Raw genomic sequence first — 24,476 nt, forward strand, 5'->3', positions numbered from 1 at the left:
CGCCCTCCCGGCCGTATGTCAGTTTCCGGGACCGAAGCCGCAACTTCTCAATCAAGTATCCAAGTATCTCCTCAGTCTTCCTCACAAGGGCTGGGTGCACCCTACTTGCCCACAGCTCTCGGCAGACGGGATGGTCAACCAACCAAGTGCTAGCCCAGCCTGACAGCACTTAACATCTGACGGGAACCGGTGTTACCACTGCGGCAAGGCCGTTGGCAGCCAGCTCTGTAGGAGAAGGTTAATATATTATTATTTAAATTATGACATACACTTAGTGTGCTGCAGCCTTTTTCTCAAATTACGAGAATTACTCCGAAATATAAGGTTCATCCAAATGTGAAAGGAGCTTAACGGTTATCTATCCAGGAACAAATGTCCTCTTGAAATTTAAACGCGCTGAAGACGAGAAAATTTTGTCAGTATTATGTTTAATCGCCTGTCCCTCACATTATTACCCTACTACACATCAATGATCAGTAAGCGAAATCGGTTGAAGCAGTAGTGTTTTCAGCAACCAGTTGGAGCTTAAACATATTGTGAAACAGAAGGTATTGGAAACTAAAACAAATTACCTGTTTAAGACAGTTAAAGTTATTAAGCAGTAAAGAAACTCGGTCCGTTAGCAAGTATAACGTGTTCCAATGTAAAAGACTTTCTTCTGTTTCAAGGCACACGACGGCGCTGTACTAATGAAGTATGGTTTAACTGTCCATATGTTATATACACTTAAGAGACAAAGAAACTGGTACACCTGCCTCATACCGTGTAGGACACGCGAGCACTCAGATGTGCCGAGTGAACTGACACCATGAATCCAGCATGGATTTCCATGAAACCGTAAGGGGCGAGGGGGTAGGGATCGTTTCTAAACAGCACGCTGCAAGACATCCCAGATATGCTCAATGATGTTCATGTCTGCTGAGTTGGGTGGCCAGTGGAAGTATTTAAACTCAGAAGAGTGTTCTTGGAGCCATTCTGAAGAAATTATGAACGTGTGGGGTGTCGCATTGTCCTGCTGGAATTGCCCAAGTCAATCGGAAGGTACAATGGACATGAATGGATGCAGGTGATCACACAGTATGCTTACGTCCGTGTCACCTGTTAGAGTCGTATCTAGAAGTATCAGGGCTCCCATATCACTCCAACTGCATACGTCCCACAACGTTACAGAGCCTCCACAAGCTTGAACAGTAACCTGATGACATGCCGGGACCAAAGATTCACCCCTATCCGCTATATACAATTTAAAAAGAGACTCGTTCGACCAGGCAGTATGTTTCCAGTTATCAACAGTCCAGCGTCAGTGTTGACAGACCCAGTCAAGGCGTAAAGCGTTGTGGCGTGCAGTCATCAAGGATACATGAGCCTGTACCGATGATGTTTCGTTGAATGGTTAGCACGCTGACACTTGATGGTCCAGCTTTCAAATCTGAAACAATTTACGGAAGGGTTGCAGTTCTCAGACGTTGAATGTTTCTCTTCAGTCGTCGTTGGTATTGTTCTTGCAGGATCTTTTTTCGGCCACAACAGTATCGGAGATTTGATATGTTGCCGGATTCCTGTTATTCATAGTACACTCGTGAAATGGTCGTACAGGAAAATCCCCACGCCAGTGATCCCTCGGAGATGCTGTGTCCCATCGCTCATGAGCCGACTGTAACACCAGGTTCAAACTCACTTAAATCTTAATAACCTGTCGTTGTAGCAGCTGTAACCGATCTAACAACTGCGCCAGATAATTGTTGTCTTGTACAGGGTGAGTAACTAGCTTTTGCCACCTAGAATAACTCCGAAAGTATGATAGTACCTGACACGTTTGTGCGACAAATGTTGCATATGACAATGGGGGCCATAATATGACGCCGGTTTTTTTGTTGATGGGTGGGGTCGCTTCAGAGATATGTATGTCATCATTGACTTTTGTTTGATACTTATTTTCTGATAACAGCTGTTGTGACAAATCCAGTGATGTGTAACAGTAAGGTCTTTGAAGGCCAACGAGGGTCACAAACGTGGCATGAACGTCCATTTACAGAAGGTGTTCGAAGTGACGATCATTGGTGTAGTTGCATTGCTACAATCTTCTTATCATGGACTGAGTGGTATTCCTTATCCCTTCGGCACTTATCGAAGCACATGCTCTGACAATTCTCTCGTACATCATGCAAATAGTAAATATTCGTCGAATGTGGCTCAAAATGGCTCTGAGCACTATGTGACTTAACTTCCCCTATAACTTAGAACTACTTAAACCGAACTAACCTAAGGACAACACACACATCCATGCTCGAGGCAGGATTCGAACCTGCGACCGTAGCAGTCGCGCGGTTCCAGACTGTAGCGCCTAGAACCGCTCGGCCACCTCGGCCGGCTTGAATGTGGGGTATCGATCTAACGTGCCATTGAAATGCAAACATCATTCGACAGTATTTCAATACAACACTAATAGGAAAGGTAAGAATAGTATCGTCTAATCAAGCGATTGTGAATGATGTATTCCTTTGAAGAACAAGCCAATATGTTTCTCATTTATGGAGAATGCCAACGAAATTCGTTGAGACCTAGAGACTTACACGCTGAAAGATATCTTCAACGTACTCATCCTACACGTCAGACATTTAAATAAGTGTACGATAAATTGAGAACAACTGAATCTTTAACGCACCGGAAACATATCCGGCTAAGGAAAGTTACTAACTAGGAAAAGGAAATTGGTACTCTTGCCACTGTCGTTCGAGATCCATGTGTTAGTTCACGCAAATCGCAAGGGAATCTCACATGAGCCACAGTAGGGTTGTTTTAGATTAGAGATTAGATTAGATTAGTTTTTCGTTGCATACATCCGTTGCTGAAGAGATCCTCGTGCATTTGGCATGAGCCAGAGTAGTATTGTTCGGGTTCTGGATCGCCGTAAATATCATCCTTACCATATCAGTCTTCACAAAGAATTAACTGGTACGGATTGTATGCGTCGCATTGAATTCTGCCGATGGGCTCAACTTTAGATTCAAAAGGATGTCACATTTATTAGTTTGATTTTATTTACTGACTAGGCCACATTCACGAACCATGAAAATGTTAATTTCCGTAACATGCATTATTGGGCAACTGAAACTCCCTGTTGGCTGCGGTAAGTTGCACACCAAAAACCGTAGTCGGTGAATGTATGGTGTGGAATTCTGGAGTATAGAATTATAGGCCCCTATTTCATCGAAGGAAATCTTAATCGAGGCTAGTACACCACATTCCTGCAAGATACATTAGTCCAGTTACTGGAAGAAACACCTTTAGGTTCAAGGAACAATATGTGGTATCAACATGATGGGTGTCCCACACATTTTTCGCTGATGACTAGAAATGAGTTACATAGAGAATGCCCAAATCGTTGGATTGGACGAAGAGGAGAAGTGTCGTGGCCGTCTTGTTCGCCAGATTTGACGCCTCTGGACTTTATCTTGTTGGGATTCGTAAAAGACGTTGTTTATAAACGCGTTCCAACTACACCTGAAGATATGCGAGAGAGAATTGTCAGTGCATGTGCTTCGATAAGTGCCGGTGATACAGAATACCACTCAATCCATGATAAGAAGATTGAAGCACTACATTGATACCAATGGTCATCACTTCGAACACCTTCTGTAAATGGACGTTCATGCCATGTTTGTGACCTTCGTTGACCTTCAAAGTTCAAATGGCTCTGAGCACTATGGGACTTAACTTCTGAGGTCATCAGTCCCCTAGAACTTAGAACTACTTAAACGTAAGTAACCTAAGGACATCACACACACCCATGCCCGAGGCAGGATTCGGACCTGCGACCGTAGCGATCGCGAGGTTCCAGACTGTAGCGCCTGCAACCGCTCTGCCATCCCAGCCGGCTGACCTCCAATAACCTTACTGTTGAACATCATTGGATTCGTCTCATAGCCGGTATCAGAAAATAAGTACAAAACTAGAGCATCCTATTTAAAAAAAAAAAAAAAAAAAAAAAAAAAAAAACAAGTTGACCTTTATATCTCTGAAGCGACTCCATCTAGCAACAAAAAGCCTACGTCATACTGTGGCCCCCATTCTCCGATGCAACTTTTGGTCGACAAACTTTGCAGCTGCTATCATACTTTCAGAGTTATTCTTGGTGGCAATAGTTAGGAACTCACCCTGTATAGGCGTTGCCGACGTATACTGCCTGTTTACATATCTCTGTATTTGAATACGCTTGCCTATGGCAGTTTCTTTGGCACTTAAGTGAAAATAGCTCTAAAATATGTAGGCAACAACTAAAACAGTGGGAGATGGCTGAAACTGCTGATGGCGGTCTCTAGTGAGCATCACTTCATGTACTTCGCAAACAAGTGATTAGACTGAATACCGACCAAAACCCATTCTAGATAATCCTCTAGGTACATCGCTTTTCCCTACTATACAGTAGTGAGAAATGAATCTAATGTCAGAGGGCGATGTTTAGTTTTCTTGATCCTGCATTTACCACGATTGACTAAAGGTACAAGGCGAATATAAGAGCACAGTTTTATTGAATTTAAGGTGCGTAATACATTAAATTCTCTCGGTACAACCGGCTTGAGGAGGGGAGGCGAGAAAGAAATCTGGTGAGCTGACCAGCATAGATGTTGATTTTAGGCTGTTTCCCAATAGCAACTAAGAAAATACCTCTCTGGTCCTCGTGCACCGCTTCAGATACACTCTACACAAACAATTAGAAAACGTTCTTATAATTGACAGTGACATCAGACAGAAGAGGTACACCGATTCTTCTCAAGGGAGAATGTAGCCGGAGGAATGGCACCCGGGCGTCAAATGCCAACGAGAAAAGGAAAAAAAAAAACCAAAAAACCAAGATAAAGAGCATCACACGTTGAAGTAATCATACTGACTGACACACTTAAGTTCATTCAGTGTAGCATAACGAGATTAGATCTTCACTTGATTACACGGTCCATTTGCACTATTTAAATTTTTATCGACGTTCCCATCGTGTTATCTACCTATGCTACTAGTACTACATGTCGATTTTATCTCTATCACTGACGCCAAGAAGGTGCAAACGAATGTAAGATCACCAAGTCAACACGTCGACCCACGACTACGAGCCGGTCGCAGTAAACGCCGCCCTTTGGCACGCCTCACTTCACATCAGACGCGACCCTACGCTCCCCTCCAGCCCTTCGGCCCTTCTCAGCGCTAATTGGGGAGCCCTCCGCCCCCCACTCGTATTAATTAATCGACGCCGGCGCCGGGGTTAACGGGCCGCAAACGCTGCTGACGAGGTGTCGGAAAAAGGGGCGAAATTAACAATCTCCGCGCCGCAATTATGACGAGCCGTTCTTCCCCCCTGTCTCGTGCGCTGTCCACAAACACACACGGGAGTCTCTTGTGTTTCGATACCGACTCACGGCCTAACAAACGTCTCGCGTTAATGACATTGAAAGGAGAATATGTGACTCGCACGGGGAAAGAAATGAAATCATTATTTATAATTGTTATTGAGGGTATATGTTTATACGTTCGTAGGTGGGGATATTCACCTGCCAAATGAGAATTAAAATTCATGGTGAACCTTCATCTGTTCTTTAGTTTGCACAATGAGTTTCGCTACTAGTTTCAGTTAAATTACCATTATCAACGATAAACTGACATGAACAGCTGCGTTCATGTTGAGACGTGACAGGGTCAGCAAGTACATCTACATCTACATACATACTCCGCAATCCAGCATACGGTGCGTGGCGGAGGGTACCTCGTACCACAACTAGCATCTTCTCTCCCTGTTCCACTCCCACACAACACGAGGAAAAAATGACTGCCTATATGCCTCTGTACGAGCCTTAATCTCTCTCATCTTATCTTTGTGGTCTTTCCGCGAAATGTAAGTTGGCGGCAGTAAAATCGTACTGCAGTCAGCCTCAAATGGTGGTTCGGTTCTCTAAATTTCCTCAGTAGCTATTGAAGACAAGAACGCCTCCTTTCCTCCAGAGACTCCCACCCGAGTTTCTGAAGCATTTCCGTAACACTCGCGTGATGATCAAACCTACCAGTAACAAATCTAGCAGCCCGCCTCTAAATTTGTTTCTATGTCCTCCCTCAATCCGACCTGATAGGGCTCCAAAACGAGCAGTACTCAAGAATAGGTCGTATTAGCGTTTTATAAGCGGTCTCCTTTACAGATTAACCACATCTTCCCAAAATTCTACCAGTGAACCCAAGACGATTATCCGCCTTCCCCACAACTGCCATTACATGCTTGTCCCACTTCATATCGCTCTGCAATGTTACGCCCAAATATTTAATCGACGTGACTGTGTCATGCGTTACACTCCTAATGGAGTATTAAAACATTACAGTATTCTTTTTCCTATTCATCTGCATTAATATACATTTATCTATATTTAGACTTAGCTGCCATTCTTTACACTAATCATAAATGGTGTCCAAGTCATCTTGTATCCTCCTACAGTCACTCAACGACGACACCTTCCCGTAAAGCACAGCATCATCAGCAAACAGGCGCACATTGCTATCCACCCTATCCAAAAGTTCATTGATGTAGATAGAAATCAACAGCGTACCTACCACACTTCCCTGGGGCACTCCAGATGATACCTTCACCTCCGATGAACACTCACCATCGAGGACAACGTACTGGGCTCTATTACTTAAGAAGTCTTCGAGCCACTCACATACTTGGGAACCAATCCCATATGCTCGTACCTTAGTTAGGAGTCTGCAGTGGGGCACCGAGTCAAACCCTTTCCGGAAGTCAAGGGATATTGGATCCGGCTGATACCCTTCATCCATGGTTTACAAGATATCATGTGAAAAGAGGGCGAGTTGCGTTTCGCAGGAGCGATGCTTTCTAAAGCCGTGTTGATGCATGGACAGCAACTTCTCTGTCTCATGGAAATTCATTATATTCGAACTGAGAATATGTTCGAGAATCCTGCAACAAGCCGATGTTAAGGATAGTAGTATGTAGGGTACTGGCGCGCCTCAGCCGGCGCTAGAAGCAGGAAGACTACGCCGCGTCACAACTGCCACCTGGTTTCCCGTTCGCCGGTTTCCAAGAGTCAGAATTTCGTGTTCCCACCAAAAGAAAAGAAAAAATAAAAGTGTCAACATCCGTGCCCTTCATCCTTAACAGCCTATCAGGATTAAATAACAGCCACGTCTGCAGGTATATAAGAAAGTTTTCTCATTCAGCAGTACACCCTGAAGAAGGTCACTTGCATCAGTGACCGAAACGTCGGTAGTTTTATGAATTCACAATGCGGTCACAAATCCATAAAAAATTTTATTGACTGTGACAATGGCCGCGAAGCCTACGTTTATATATCATTTTATATGTGCAAAACACTTTATCAGACGGAAGGCTGGCCTTGAGCAATGAGGGAATCTGCTGGGAACTGGCACGATATTCAGAAAACCGCTCGACTGCTCTGAAACCACCTAAAGATACTTATTCCTTTTCTTGTGTCTTTGTCCCCAGTTGGCGCAGAGTCGGTTTGGTTACTAAATAGTTTTAGCATGATTAATTTAAGAGGTGGCCGGAAGTCCATCCTATCGCTACACTGTTACTCACTGGGAAGGGTTGTGTATCCCAACTGTCTGCATGTAGCCTTATTCATATGCAAGACTACGGAAGTTTTTTGAATGTTTTTGAGTCGTGTAACTAAGATGAGATTTGGGTACAAGCCCCAGTCGGAAGTTGGAAACCGTCTAAAAACCACATCTAGGATGGCCGACCGACCCTCGTCGTTAATCCTCCAGGCGAATACGACCCAGGACCGGTGCACCTTCCCCACCCGGAAGCACCGCTTTAAGACGCGCAACTACGCGGGCGAGTGAGCCCTCCAAGATTCCCTAAGGAAATTTTCACTTACACCCACCCTCACAAGAAGAGGTTCACAGGCATATCCTCAAACTCAGCAATAATAGAGCTTCGAAAGAAGGTGGCATCACTGCCGAAGTGCTGAGAAGTATTGGGTATAAGTCCCTCAAAGGACTCACACAAAACATGATAGAGATTTAGAAGACAGGAAGTGAGCGCTAACTGGCTCATTGTACAAAAAGCCGTCAAAGGGGATTTAAATATAGAGGAATCTCCCTTATGAAGGGAAAAAAGTTAAAATACAAAGTGCTCATGGAAATGGTAATAGAGAATATTAAAGAAGTTTGCGAAAAAATAGAGTGAATATCAGAAACGATGAGGAAGAGAAGAATTTCATTCTATGGGCACCTGAAGACTCGGATAACAAAAAGAATTTTTAACTTTGTTGACAGAAACCCCAAAACATCAGAGACATGGATAAAAGAAGTTAAAACTGATCTGAGGGAAATGAAAATAATGCAGGAAAAAATAGGAGAAAAAGAAAGATTCAGAACAAAAGGTTTCAAGGGCCTCCAGGAGAAAACAAAGAAAAAGATAGAAATAATGCGGACAGAAGTAAATTAGTGTAAAGAAAGAAAGGAGAAAGGAAAGAATACTTAAGTTATTCCATGTGGTCGTGAGTACGCAAACCAAATTCTTCTTTTTTTTAAAAAAAAAAAAAAAAAAAGAAAGAAAGAAAGCACTCAGGAACAACCCGAGCATCATATATTCCTTTGCGGGGAATGATCCAGTCGGTCAGCAATCGCTTTTCATCAGGACATGACCCAAGAGCCTTAAACCTTATCGTTTATTCAATAGAAAGTACTTCACAGACTGAGCAAGTGGATAAAGCGTTGGTCCACCTCTGGCCATTATGGAAGCAGTTATTCTGTAGGCATTGTTAAACAGAGTTGTTGGGTGTCCCCCTGAGGGATATCATGCAAAACTCTGCCCAATTGGCGCGTTAGATAGTCAAAATTCCGAGCTGGTTGGAGGCCGCTGACCATAATGCTCCAAATGTTGTCAACTGGGGAGAGACCCGGCGAACTTACTGCTCATTCGATTCCACTCAATGACATACCATTGAAATGTTCACAAAACTCACTCTCTGCCACATCTTGCTACTCGTAACGAGCTCTACTCCCGTTAAACAATTTTCTGCTGCTGTTCATACTACCCTATATTCATCTGACCAGAAATCCTTTCCGTTACAGTTCATTAATCCCACTGCGTCCATACTCAGCCTTTGTATTTACCTTTCCAGATTTTCTAGCTTCCCGACACGTTCAAACCTCTAACATACCGCGCCCCAATTCGTAGAACGTTATCCTTTCATTGGCTGTTCAATCTTTCTCTCAGGGTCGCCTCCACCTTGGCAGTATACTCCGACAGATCCGGGATCTTTGGCCAATGGAGAGATCATCATTACACTTTTTCAATTGCAGGCCACATGTCTTGTGATATACACTCCTGGAAATGGAAAAAAGAACACATTGACACCGGTGTGTCAGACCGACCATACTTGCTCCGGACACTGAGAGAGGGCTGTACAAGCAATGATCACATGCACGGCACAGCGGACACACCAGGAACCGCGGTGTTGGCCGTCGAATGGCGCTAGCTACGCAGCATTTGTGCACCGCCGCCGTCAGTGTCAGCCAGTTTGCCGTGGCATACGGAGCTCCATCGCAGTCTTTAACACTGGTAGCATGCCGCAACAGCGTGGACGTGAACCGTATGTGCAGTTGACGGACTTTGAGCGAGGGCTTATAGTGGGCATGCGGGAGGCCGGATGGACATACCGCCGAATTGCTCAACACGTGGGGCGTGAGGTCTCCACAGTACATCGATGTTGTCGCCAGTGGTCGGCGGAAGGTGCACGTGCCCGTCGACCTGGGACCGGACCGCAGCGACGCACAGATGCACGCCAAGACCGTAGAATACTACGCAGTGCCGTAGGGGACCGCACCGCCACTTCCCAGCAAATTAGAGACACTGTTGCTCCTGGGGTATCGGCGAGGACCATTCGCAACCGTCTCCATGAAGCTGGGCTATGGTCCCGCACACCGTTAGGCCGTCTTCCGCTCACGCCCCAACATCGTGCAGCCCGCCTCCAGTGGTGTGACGACAGGCGTGAATGGAGGGACGAATGGACACGTGTCGTCTTCAGCGATGAAAGTCGCTTCTGCCTTGGTGCCAATGATGGTCGTATGCGTGTTTGGCGCCGTGCAGGTGAGCGCCACAATCAGGACTATATACGACCGAGGCACACAGGGCCAACACCCGGCATCATGGTTTGGGGAGCGATCTCCTACACTGGCCGTACACCTCTGGTGATCGTCGAGGGGACACTGAATAGTGCACGGTACATCCAAACCGTCATTGAACCCATCGTTCTACCATTCCTAGACCGGCTAGGGAACTTGCTGTTCCAACAGGACAATGCACGTCCGCATGTATCCCGTGCCACCCAACGTGCTCTAGAAGGTGTACGTCAACTACCCTGGCCAGCAAGATCTCCGGATCTGTCCCCCATTGAGCATGTTTGGTACTGGATGAAGCGTCGTCTCACGCGGTCTGCACGTCCAGCACGAACGCTGGTCCAACTGAGGCGCCAGGTGGAAATGGCATGGCAAGCCGTTCCACAGGACTACATCCAGCATCTCTACGATCGTCTCCATGGGAGAATAGCAGCCTGCATTGCTGCGAAAGGTGGATATACACTGTACTAGTGCCGACATTGTGCATGCTCCGTTGCCTGTGTCTATGTGCCTGTGGTTCTGTCAGTGTGATCATGTGATGTATCTGACCCCAGGAATGTGTCAATAAAGTTTCCCCTTCCTGGGACAATGAATTCACGGTGTTCTTATTTCAATTTCCAGGAGTGTACATTATGTGTCTTAATGCAGTGATCTCCATTGCCTTCTGCATCCTCATGCTGTTGATGATAGCTCATTATTCCTCTTATCAGAGACAGTTCGCACCCCAAGGGCAAGAGATTGCCCTGAACCTCTGTCCTCTCCTCTGCCCTTTTTCACAAGGCCGTTGGCAGAATGAGGGTGACTTCTGATGTCAAAAGTCTTCTGCTACCATTGATGATGATTTATTGAAAATTTAAGCACCGGTGAGGTTCGGTCGCGGGACCGAGGACATCGTCGTCACCAGTCAAAAGCGCTACCAACCCCATTTTTACCCCTCTCTTATATTTGTTCCTTAATATTCTCGTCATTTGGTCTGTGTGGACATCACATGACGCCCCTTCAAGTTCATCGTTGAATGCTTCACTCTTCAATCAGTTTTATTTAATACAGACGACACCCAGCCATCTGACCGACCACGGTGAGCTACCGTGACGGTGCCCCTAGACCACGGGTTCGTACACAATAAGCGTTCTAGACACACTGGACGGTCATCGTTGTCCAACCATTGGGCAGCTTCATTCGGACAACCATTGGGCAGCTTCATTCTTGTTGGTCACGACCAAATACGATAGCTCCTTCTGACAGTGAGTCACGTCTCCGCCTCCACTTGTCTTATTACGGTGATTCAGCAGACTGGTAAATACACGTAGATCAACTGAAACGTTCTATATCGCTTCGCCAACGCACAAATTCACGATAACGTTGGAAGCTGAAGAAGTGAATTAAAGATTGTGCTGTGGCCGGGACTCGAACCCGGGATTTGTTGCTCACTAGGTAGATATGCTGACCATTATATCACCATAGCATTATGGTCAACATAGCTGCACGAACTACCCAAGTCAAATACCGTCCCCAACACAAACTCCAATTAAAATCTCCCCTTATATTCAATAATTCAAGAACAGTCTTAATCGCCAACCGGTTTCAACCCGACGTAGGGGTCATCTTCTGGGCGTTTAGACTGTGAAATTATACACTCCTGGAAATGGAAAAAAGAACACATTGACACCAGTGCGTCAGACCCACCATACTTGCTCCGGACACTGCGAGACGGCTGTACAAGCAATGATCACACGCACGGCACAGCGGACACACCAGGAACCGCGGTGTTGGCCGTCGAATGGCGCTAGCTGCGCAGCATTTGTGCACCGCCGCCGTCAGTGTCAGCCAGTTTGCCGTGGCATACGGAGCTCCATCGCAGTCTTTAACACTGGTAGCATGCCGCAACAGCGTGGACGTGAACCGTATGTGCAGTTGACGGACTTTGAGCGAGGGCGTATAGTGGGCATGCGGGAGGCCGGGTGGACGTACCGCCGAATCGCTCAACACGTGGGGCGTGAGGTCTCCACAGTACATCGATGTTGGCGCCAGTGGTCGGCGGAAGGTGCACGTGCCCGTCGACCTGGGACCGGACCGCAGCGACGCACGGATGCACGCCAAGACCGTAGGATCCTACGCAGTACCGTAGGGGACCGCACCGCCACTTCCCAGCAAATTAGAGACACTGTTGCTCCTGGGGTATCGGCGAGGACCATTCGCAACCGTCTCCATGAAGCTGGGCTATGGTCCCGCACACCGTTAGGCCGTCTTCCGCTCACGCCCCAACATCGTGCAGCCCGCCTCCAGTGGTGTGACGACAGGCGTGAATGGAGGGACGAATGGACACGTGTCGTCTTCAGCGATGAAAGTCGCTTCTGCCTTGGTGCCAATGATGGTCGTATGCGTGTTTGGCGCCGTGCAGGTGAGCGCCACAATCAGGACTATATACGACCGAGGCACACAGGGCCAACACCCGGCATCATGGTGTGGGGAGCGATCTCCTACACTGGCCGTACACCTCTGGTGATCGTCGAGGGGACACTGAATAGTGCACGGTACATCCAAACCGTCATCGAACCCATCGTTCTACCATTCCTAGACCGGCTAGGGAACTTGCTGTTCCAACAGGACAATGCACGTCCGCATGTATCCCGTGCCACCCAACGTGCTCTAGAAGGTGTAAGTCAACTACCCTGGCCAGCAAGATCTCCGGATCTGTCCCCCATTGAGCATGTTTGGGACTGGATGAAGCGTCGTCTCACGCGGTCTGCACGTCCAGCACGAACGCTGGTCCAACTGAGGCGCCAGGTGGAAATGGCATGGCAAGCCGTTCCACAGGACTACATCCAGCATCTCTACGATCGTCTCCATGGGAGAATAGCAGCCTGCATTGTTGCGAAAGGTGGATATACACTGTACTAGTGCCGACATTGTGCATGCTCTGTTGCCTGCGTCTATGTGCCTGTGGTTCTGTCAGTGTGATCATGTGATGTATCTGACCCCAGGAATGTGTCAATAAAGTTTCCCCTTTTTGGGACAATGAATTCACGGTGTTCTTATTTCAATTTCCAGGAGTGTAGATATCCGTCAGAAAGGCTCCATTACAAAACAGGTAAAATTACGTACATTTAAAATATGTTACCCATTGGTCGACTGTTGGTGGTGTCACTCCTGTCTACATAACGGCAGGAACTATGCGAGACTAACCCTTCGTATTGGCTTAAATAGTGCACTCAGATCACGTGAATAAACGGCAACACCCCCAGCGGTGATCAACGGCATTTAATACAGTTTGTTATATGTAATTACTAGTCACCTTGGTTTAACACAAATTTAAGTGACAGTAAATAACAGAAAACGGAACCATTGCATTTAAAAAGAGTTACAATTATAGTGTTAATTTTAAAATAATAACAAACGTTCCATAGCCAACTCGTAAAATTCGTAAAAGTATATTACATTATGTGTCATAATATAAAGTAAAACAATCTATGACACACAAAAAGTGGTGTCGTCTTGTATTACAATGTACATTGTAATACAAGACGACAGTACATTGTAATACAAGACGACACCACTTTTTGTGTGTAACAGGCTGTTTAACTTTATATTATGACACATAATGTAATATACTTTTACGGATTTTACGAGTTGGCTATCGAACATTTGTTATTATTTTAAAATTTTGTCCTGAGGATAATTTAGGTTAAGTAGTGTGTAAGCTTAGGGACTGATGACCTTAACAGTTAAGTCCCATGATATTTCACACACATTTGAACATTTGAACCACCTCACAATCCACCTCACAGTCTATCTCTCATGTCGCTATAAAACAGTGTATCACTACAAACTGCGTTCCAAACTCTAACATAGACGTAGAATAAACAGTGTCAGTGTTCTGTTCTCCATCTGTTTCCGAACTTAGTCATTCACGTGACTGCCTGATACCAGCCAAACTGCAACTACAGTACTCAAAGTTACCAGTGTTTTCTTTTAACGGGACGATTAGGATTTTGTACGACTATGTTTCCTTTTTGGTATTTGGGTTTTGTTTACTTTGATGAAGCGACAGGCTGGGGTGACGGCAGCAGGCGCTGTGCTGTGCCGACAGGTGTCCCGGGTGCGCCGAGCCGTGGTGCGGCGCTGCTGGCGAGGACGTAGACGCGCCCTGGGGCGCGGTGCGGCACGCCGTGCTCGCCGTCCAACTGCTCTGCATGTTCGCCGCCGTCTCGCTCGCCTGGGTCGTCTTCCGGCAGCGCAAGTGCAAGGTGGGTCCGCCAGCGGGCTGCAGCCGCCGACGCCGCACTAACTGTGTGTCGTGGTACGCGGCTGTGGGACCACCCTTCTACGTACAATAAATGCAAGTGGATGACGATAAGTTTAATGTCGAGTTCTATGAGATGGAGGAGGAGGAAAAGTGTGAAGCCGTGTTGGGTGCGACTGGAAGGTGGTCATGTGACACATCAAAGAGATAGAGAATTACGCAAGACAAACAATGGTATGTTTCGTTTGTGCAAAAGTCTTGAGTTACGCCGTTTTTTTTCATACACCAAATCAATAATGCCACTAACAACGCATAAAGCATCTACGATGCACTCGACGACCTGTCCATCACGTAATAAAGTTGTTGTGTTTCTCTTCACCTATTCCTCACGTACTTTATCCAACACATGTACGAGAATGCGAGCATAAATGTAAACATTCCGCTTCCTCAGATGTGTATGCACTCCCATCTTCAACAGATACAAAATTAGGGTCACATGTCTCCAAATATAGAAATCTAATGGATTTTATTTAAGTCACGGCTGCAACATACTAACGCGAATTCTTTACAGACGAATGGAATAACTAGTAGAAGCTACCTCGGGGAAGATCAGTTTGGATTCCGTAGAAATATTGGAACACGTGAGGCAATACTGACCCTACGACTTATTTTAGAAGCTAGATTAAGAAAGGGCAAACCTGCGTTTCTACATTTGTAGACTTGGAGAAAGCTTTCGGCAATGTTGACTGTAATACTCTCTTTCAAATTCTGAAGGTGGCAGGGGTAAAATACTGGGAGCGAAAGGCTGTTTACAATCTGTACAGAAACGAGATGGCAGTTATAAGAGTCGAGGGACATGAAAGGGAAGTAGTGGTTGGGAAGGAAATGAGACAGGGTTGTAGCCTCTCCCTGATGTTATTCAATCTGAATATTGAGCAAGCAGTAAAGGAAGCAAAAGAATAATTCCGAGTAGGTATTAAAATCCATGGAGAAGAAATAAACACCTTAAGTTCGCCGATGACACTGTAATTCTGTCAGAGACAGCAAAGGACCTGGAAGAGCAGTTGAACGGAATGGACAGTGTCTTGAAAGGAGGATATAAGACGAACATCAACAAAAGCAAAACGTGGATAATGGAATGTAGTCGAATTAAGTCTGGTGATGCTGGCGGAATTAGATTAGGAAATGAGACGCTTAAAGTAGAAAAGGAGTTTTGCTATTTGGGGAGCAAAATAACTGATGATGTTCGAAGTAGAGAGGATATAAAATATAGACTGACAATGGAAAGGAAAGCCTTTCTGAAGAAGAGCAATTTTGTAACATCGAGTATAGATTTAAGTGTCCGGAAGTTATTTCTGAAAGTATTTGTATGGAGTGTACCCATGTATGGAAGTGAAACATGGACTATAACTAGTTTGGAAAAGAAGTGAACAGAAGCTTTTGAAATGTGGTGCTACAGATGAATGCTCAAGATTAGATGGGTAGATCACACAACTAATGAGAAGGTATTGAACAGAATTGGGGAGAAGAGAGATTTGTGGCACAACTTGACTAGAAGAAGGGATCGGTTGGTAGGACATGTTATAAGGCATCAAGGGATTACCAATTTAGTATTGGAGGACAGTGTAGAGAGTAAAAACCGTAGAGGGAGACCAAGAGATGAATTCACTAAGTAGATTCAGGAGTATGTAGGCTGCAGCACGTACTGGGAGATGAAGAAGCTTGTTCAGGATAGAGTAGCATGGAGAGCTGCATCAAACCAGTCTCAGGAATGAAGACCACAACAACAACAATTAATTCCGGAGTACGTGGCAGCCATTCCAATCGACCTCTACGATCCATCCATCTCTGGAGATCCTGGAAGTTCAGATAAGATCCACCAGCTTGCCGGTAATGAGGTGGGGCACCATCGTGCTGAAAGAAACTGGAAATGTCCCGTCTCGAGACAACATTGACGGCGGTACATCTTTGTCTGACAACTGCAGCTAACGGGATGAAGTAGCGCCCAACAATGCGATAACCGCCGGCCGCGGTGGTCTAGTGGTTCTAGGCGCGCTGTCGGGAACCGCGGGACTGCTACGGTCGCAGGTTCGAATCCTGCCTCGGGCATGGATGTGTGTGAAGTCCTTAGGTTACTTAGGTTTAAGTAGTTCTAAGTTCTAGGGGACTGATGACCACAGACGTTAAGTCCCATAGTGCTCAGAGCCATTTGAACCATTTTGAATACGATAACCCCATACTCCACATCAGACCACCACTTTCGATGCGCCATCTACCTTATAAAGATCCAACGAGAGAGGGTTGGCATCTGATCAAATTCTACGATTCTGTAGACGTAGACTTCCGTGGCCGTTGTCACAGTCAACAAAAGTGTTCTGGGATAGTGACCGCATTGTCAATATGTAAAACTACCGACGTTTCTGTCACTGTTGCGAGTGACCTTCTTCAGCGTGCCTTCGTTTACTGCAACAGTGACCGAAGCGTCGATAGTTTTACATATTGACAATGCAGTCACAAACCCAGAAACATTTTATTGTTCTATGATTCTGTTTACTTACCATTTCGTCCGCCCGACAAATCAGCTTCACCTGTAAAAAGTAAATCGTAAGGGCATCAATGTTGCCTGTCACTCATTTTACAGATTCAAACCGACGATTTAGATCGTCCTCTTTGTTGATGCCTGGACGATCTCAATGCGTTATTCTTACGTTAACGCCATTAGCTTTTTACATCACCTGCAAGGAAGAAACCTAGGTCATAACTTGGCAATGAGTAAAGTTATGGTAAAATGAAAGCCAGCACGGTCTTTCTCGTATAGTTATCATAAGAATGAATCTTTCGTTCTGCTGCGCATTGTACGCCGATATGAAACTTCCTGACTGATCAGATTAAAACTTGATCTTGATCATGTTATGCATCACAGCTTACACTAACATTAATGCGGGACACACGTTTAACTATAAATACGAACATTTTAGGTTACGCTCTACCACTACTGTTATTGATTCCGAATGAAACAGCACGTCTACCAGTCACTGATTTATTTATATCTACAACTCGTTTCGAAGGCTTAAACCTCCATCATCAGGTGTTATGATTTGCGGGTAACATTTGGCACTGTCTCCAGTGATCACAGGCTTCTTTCTCTATCGTAACTCATCACATGTGAACTATCAAATTTTTCATGCAAATATGGTGTCAGGAAACTACAGACTAGTACTTGAGAAAATATATCATCTCATGTGTTGTATTATCTATTTTCATCATGTGTTTGTAAACAGTGATTAATACTCAAAGTTTTCAATAAACTAAAACATAAAACTCCTGGTGCTTTTTGTAGTTTTAATTGTAGTGGAACGGATCGTCACCAAAATGTTTCATATTTTATGAAGAAAGGACCACACCTGCAAGATATCACTCCCACCATTCGATCCCACCCGAAAATTAGAGCCACAGTGCTGATAGTACACAGTTATCATATTCTGAAAGTACAATTTTTAAACTTTCACGTAGACCTGTTGCTTATCACTCGTTCCGCTACTCTGTAACCGCCTAATACCCGAGCGCGAAGTACGGGGCAGCTATAATTAATAATTGAGTCAGTATTTTGTATATATGAAAAACTATTTACCGTATAGGTATTTATTTATTTACTTCTTTATTTATTTATTGCAAACTTAATATGTTTTCGAGTATTTGCTAATACGTCTCTTCCAAGTGTTGAAAATGACGACATGCGGATTTGGAAAATTTTATGAAGTGATGAAGCACACTTTAGGCTCACTGGGGCAGTCAACATTCACAACTGTCGCATTTGGGATCGTCAACGCTAGCGAAATGAAGTTCCCCGGCACAGTGAGCGTGTCACTGTTTAGTTTGGTTTCACGGCACAGTTCATGATTCGTCCACCTCTCTTTGCGGAACTGAACTGCAAGGACCAAGGACAGCCAGAGTAAACGGCATACAGTACGTTGCTTTGACCTGCTTTGTCAATTGCGATTGCCGCCCTACGTTAGAGAAATGCTTTGGACTCAACCGCTCTTTGATGCACGTTTGAGCTCCACCTCAAATTCTCGTGAGGTTACTCGGTTGCACCGTAACATATTTGGAGGGAACCGAATTATCCGACGATCGTTCAAAACTGCGTGACCACCGAGATCACTAGATCTGAAACACTGTGATTTCTTTTTGTGGAGGTCCCTGAAGGACGTGAATTATCATCGGGACACTAACATACGTTGAAGGTTGAAGATGGCATAGCGAGTAAGGTAGCCAACATCGCACCTGAACCTCAGATGTTTCACACAGCGTTAGGACAATATCTAGTGCCGTTGAAGGCGGATGTAGATGCAGATGGTCATCACACTGAATGATCGTTTGTAACCTGGATTGTAGACATGGTGCGTTGTTAACTTCTTATGTGTCCTTAAAGATGTGTCCTCAAAGTTTCATTGTCCTCATTTCTCATTGGGACTCTCTCAAGTAGCGAAAGGTTAATTATAACCGCCCTATACTCTACAGTGATGTGACAACTAGAGCCCTCTAATTCGCGGGATGTTGAAGACGAAGGAAGGGAAGGTGGGTTCATCTGTCTAACGTGTTTCGAAACTTTTTCCGAGAATACATGTTATTCCACGCGAAAAATAATAAGTAACATTAGCGCATTATATGACGACCTCACAGAATTTACGTTCAATATTATTTTAATCATATGCTGGAACTGATATTCTGCATACACGCCTCAAAAATAAAAATAAATAATCAAAAACAACTGCAGAATTATTATAAAATTTAGTCAATGAATTTCGATTTACAATTTGACCACGTCAGTCTCGTTGAAGAATGGTGCATCTCCTCCACGCGTAATTCACTTTAGCAGTACAATCTTTAAAATCCAAGGAAAATAACTTACAACGGTGATGTTAATAACGAAACAGCGTCGCACGCTTAATGGCTACACACTCATTCGTTTTATCCATTTACGCTCCATTTGTGAATCTCAACATAAAAATATTCAAATCAAAGAAAACTGTGGCAACAGCTACAGCTTGTAAACTGCCCAGTTTAACAGAATGTAAAAGCTTATTGCCAAATTGGAATTCTATTTTACAAACCTTTTACTCACACCACTGTTAAGCACTGGTGATCGAGCATCAAGCAGCTGCAGTGGGGTGGAGCGAATGACAACTGGTGTGACTGCAGGCTTAAAAGATATGCGTTCAGGGAGTCATAACAGCCTTCTATCAGAATTATGGGCCAAATTTCCGCTAGGGGTCGATTACTGGGGCTCATACGTCACATATATTTCTTAATATGTGATGTCAAGTATTTGATATAAGAGTTTATTTATTGCGTAGCAATTGTTTAGTCTCTGCCTCCTCTGTTACTCATACTTTCAGAACTGCAACTGCTCCCCATAGTTTTATGGCAATCTTTCTTCATAACACCAAGGGGAATTAGCAAGATGGCGGTTTGGTTTTATGTAACTGGAAAACACAACATTCTTCATATGTCAGCGTAGCTCCCCCGTATCACTGGCTACTGTATGTGGTCGAATGGACTTTCTTTGGAGTCCCATTGTTTCGTCCCCATCTATACAGGACTCCCTGAAAATATCTCGCACAGAAGGGAATATTGAGTTTATACAGAATATCTGTTGGACTACGGCACACTAGCTGTGAAACGTTTACTCATAGTAATGACCATGTTTGGTAGTTAGCGTTTCCTACATTACGGTACATTATTCGTAACATATTTACATTTGCTGGCGTTGTTTATTTTGTTAAACAATATTTTCAAATGTGGCACAGAAACAGCAGGCCTCACAAGTATCAGCACTGTTGGATACATAGCCACCTAGCTCTCATAGAAGCTGAGATACAGATAAAAAACAGGCATGTTGTTTGCAAACAGTATCGGTCTGCCAAATCAACGTACTTTGCAGTGCAACCTACTTGTCACAGACAAGAAACGGATTTCTGGGCCCCAACTTGTACACTGCCCTGTTTGACAGGTATGTTGTGTTGTAGTAGCATCGGCATGCTTTATCGATCCATTTTGCGGAAAAGCCAGCACTTCAGGGGCAAATAAATGATTTTCAAGCCACTGATACGTAACCTGTCCCTGTGTGACAGGCGTGTTGTGGGAGTAGTATCGGCCTGCTTCATTAAACTGTATTGCAGGGGCTACACATCCCATTGACTATGACTTTGAACAGGCAGAGAGGAAAGGAGGGGAGGACATGCAAACCAGGTGGAGGAGGAAACGGAGAGAGAGAAGGTGGGAAAGATGAATGAATCAGGTGGAAGGTGTAGACAGGTAGTGGTCAGGTGGAACAGAAAGTGGGGGGGAGGTGAGATGGAAAGAGAATTATGAGGATATGGATAGAGGTAGGAGAAGACATGGTCAGAGAGAGGAGGTGGAGGAAATGGACAAAGAGATGAGGAGAAAGAGAGATTGTAGAGGAGGAAAGAGACAGATGTGGAAGAATGAGGTGGACAGAAAGAGGAAGGAAGAGGCGGACTCAGTGGAGAAGGAGTGTTCAACACATATGTCAAACGCACACGCAGGTGAAGGTGTGGAGAAAAGGCTAGTAAATTAATAAATGCAAGATTAGAAAAATTGAAAACCTCTTGACTTGAGTTTGCCAACAGAGACTTCGCGTGTCCTCAGAAGGTGAAATGCTGCGACAATTAAATGGCACAATCTGAATAAAAGTTACACAAGAGTATAGTGGTGACTGAAGTTTCTTAATAATCAAGGTCATCATCAGTCGCGGCTCTTTACTGTACTGGAAGTAGATAAAAATTAAAGAGCCCTTCAACAGAATTACTGTCTGGTAGTCTGTTTTACTTCAGTTTCTTAAGCGTTCTTGCAATGTGAATGCAAGGAATATGAAGTAATTCCGTGATGATGTTACAAACTTTCAGAAACGGTGGAGAAAGGTAGATGTGTCACTGTGACGCAAAACGATCTTGGTCCAGAAACCACCGAGTCGAAAGATACACCACCAAGGTCTCTTGCCTCAAACTCTTCTCCAACATACCTGAAAAATTGTAATATAATCACGAAATCACCCTGTATAGGTGAGTGTTTTAGATGTCGTTGGCATCTGCTTTATTGCAGAAACGTACCGGTATTCGTCTGATTTGACTTACCGAAACCACACGACATGTCCTAAATCATAGGCCAACGTCGTGTTTCTACGTTGCCTGAACAGAACTGAAGTATCACTTCTTTGAAATCCCGTAACTGTTTCCCGTTTCGACACATAAAATTGAAGTTTGGCTTAAAGCTGTATACAAGCTTCCTCTGTAATGGTAAATAACCTTGGCCTTGGTGATGCTTCAAACAGCAAATTGTCGATACATGCCAAAAAACGCAAAGCTCGGTGGCACATCTGAGTTGTAAGGTGAGCTGATGATGTTGCATGGGGCAGAGCGTGCACCATTCATCAATCCTCTGCAGATCGTTCTGCAAATTGATACTGTCTTTTGGCGTTGCTGCTTTCTTGTGGACAACTGTATCATCTGTGAACAGTGTTAAGGCGTTACCAAGACTTTCTAGTAGGAGTTAAGAGTTTTACTGAGTTAAGCATTTTGACTATAGCTGTAGTTCATACTTTCGTTTCATAAACAAAATTTATTGTAAATACCCCAGTACAGTTCAGAAGGAATAATGATGTACATAATGAGAACCAAAAACAACGACATTATTCCACATAACGGTTGTCATTAGCACAAAAAGGGGTGCAGAATGCAGGCACCAAAATTTATGATCACTTGCCCAGTGACAGAAAACGTCTGATTGACAACAAAGTTTATTTTGAAAAAAACGTGAAAAAAGTTTCTCTCTATCAATTTCTTCTATCCCTTCGAAGGATTTCCATATGGAACGTGGAGGGTATAAATCACTAATTCATACCCGTATTTAAAAAAGGAAATCATATAAGTACATTAAATGTTTAAATGTATTCACAACTGCGAATATGGACAACTACCAGCTGTAGAAGGGAATGACGACAACGAAAATTTGTGCGAACCAAGACTCGAACGCGGATCTCTCCCTTATCAGAACTGTGGATTTATCTTATGGCTATCCGTACACGATTTGCGGCCAGACCCAAGCTTACATATGTCGGCAAACATGTGTCGACAACCTGTACTTGTAAATCCATTATATGTACTACCGTACAGGCGAGACATTTTACTTGCAAAGTTGCTTGCCCGATTTCGGCGCATGAATTCGGTATCACAGTGCCTGCGTTATTCCGAATACGATGCATGCATACCCAAAGAAGCTCTGTCAGGCACGTACTATCGTATATATTGTAACTATACACAGGGTGACAATTATTGAACTATATGAAAAAAACGTAAATTAGTTACAAACTTTATTCAACATGTAAATTACAGATATTCGAATTTGGATTCTGACATGTTCAATATGCCTGCTACCATTGGCGATGACGTGGTGCAGACGAATGGCGAAATTCTGCATGACCCGCTGAAGTGTCGAAAATCGATGCTGTCGGTGACCTTCTGAATAGCTGTTTTCAGCTCAGCAGTGGTTTTGGGGCTATTTCTGTACACCTTGTCTTTAATATTGCCCAACAAATGTGCTCAGATCCGGACCAATCCAGGCCCATGCCAGTGGCCTATGGATACCCCAGAGCCAGAATGCGGTCCCCAAAGTGCTCCTCCATGACATCAAACACTCTCCTGTTTCGATGGGTTCTAGCTCCGTATTGCATAAACCGCATCTTGTCGAAGTTAGGATCACTTTGGACAATGGGGATGATATCGTCTTCCAAAACCTTCACGTACCGTTCGGTAGTCACTGAGCCATCAACGAATATCGTACCAGTTATTCCGTGACTAGACACTGCACACCACACAATCACCCATTGAGGGCGAAGAGACTTCTCGATCGCGAAACGCGGATTCTTAGTACCCAAATGCGCCAATTTTGCTTACTGACGAACCCATCCAAATGAAAGTGGGCTTCATCGCTAAGCCAAACAAAGCATGACCATACTAATTTCTATCATGCCGCGCCGCCAACCGTTTGAACGTCCTAGCACAAACCGTTCAGAATCTATAACGATTTTATTTCATATAGTTCAATAACTGCCACACTCTAAGTGGTCAGTTTGTAGCCTTATTTATATAGGTTGGTGGCAAACAGTCTGTAAAGCTTGTAAGGATGTTGGAGTGGAGGTCGTGCTGAGAAATAACTGTTTAGATAAAAAAAAAAAAGAGATACATTGCGACGTCTGCGAGTTATGTAGTACTGGAGTTAGCCTGTCAAGTCGTCGCGCGAGGAAATTCCGGCGCCTCCCAGAGCCCGTAATGCCAGACAAATTGTTTGTTCCGTTTCCTCAGACTCACCTAGCTTAAATTTATAACTTGCCAAAAGGGCACATTTTACCTGGTAATGAGTGTATCAATAAATGATACTTCTCGGACCCACAGAAGTGTGCGCACTTCCTTATTTTAGCGAGCGCAATTTCTTGACTGATTACTTCAATACTAAATAATTCGTAAAAAGCGCAGTGTATCAATTCTTTTTCTTAACAGTTATTTCTCAGCTCAAACTGCCCTGCAATACTTCTACGAGCTTTTCAGAGTGTTTCTGACTACCCTGTCCATAGGACTGCTATAACGTTGTCACACAATCGTAGAAAACTATTCCGATCCCCAACTCGAGTATGACCTTACTGCAAACTTGAAAATATATATACATATATATATATATATACACTCCTGGAAATTGAAATAAGAACACCATGAATTCATTGTCCCAGGAAGGGGAAACTTTATTGACACATTCCTGGGGTCAGATACATCACATGATCACACTGACAGAACCACAAGCACATAGACACAGGCAACAGAGCAAGCACAATGTCGGCACTAGTACAGTGTATATCCACCTTTCGCAGCAATGCAGGCTGCTATTCTCCCATGGAGACGATCGTAGAGATGCTGGATGTAGTCGTGTGGAACGGCTTGCCATGCCATTTCCACCTGGCGCCTCAGTTGGACCAGCGTTCGTGCTGGACGTGCAGACCGCGTGAGACGACGCTTCA

At 44.5% G+C, this 24,476-nt stretch overlaps 1 protein-coding gene across 3 annotated transcripts in view; it reads left to right on the top strand.

Moving 5' to 3' along the window:
* Positions 1–24,476, top strand: part of LOC126335149 (probable G-protein coupled receptor 179) — a 1,457,037-nt gene that overhangs the window by 1,195,436 nt on the left and 237,125 nt on the right. For all 3 annotated transcript variants that reach the window (XM_049998117.1, XM_049998118.1, XM_049998119.1), the window contains exon 8: positions 14,234–14,390. In XM_049998117.1, coding sequence (XP_049854074.1) covers positions 14,234–14,390 — 157 coding nt within the window. The remainder of the gene's footprint in view (positions 1–14,233; positions 14,391–24,476) is intronic.

The sequence above is a fragment of the Schistocerca gregaria genome, chromosome 2 (assembly GCF_023897955.1).
Source record: "Schistocerca gregaria isolate iqSchGreg1 chromosome 2, iqSchGreg1.2, whole genome shotgun sequence".
NCBI classification, from domain to species: Eukaryota; Metazoa; Arthropoda; class Insecta; order Orthoptera; family Acrididae; genus Schistocerca; species Schistocerca gregaria.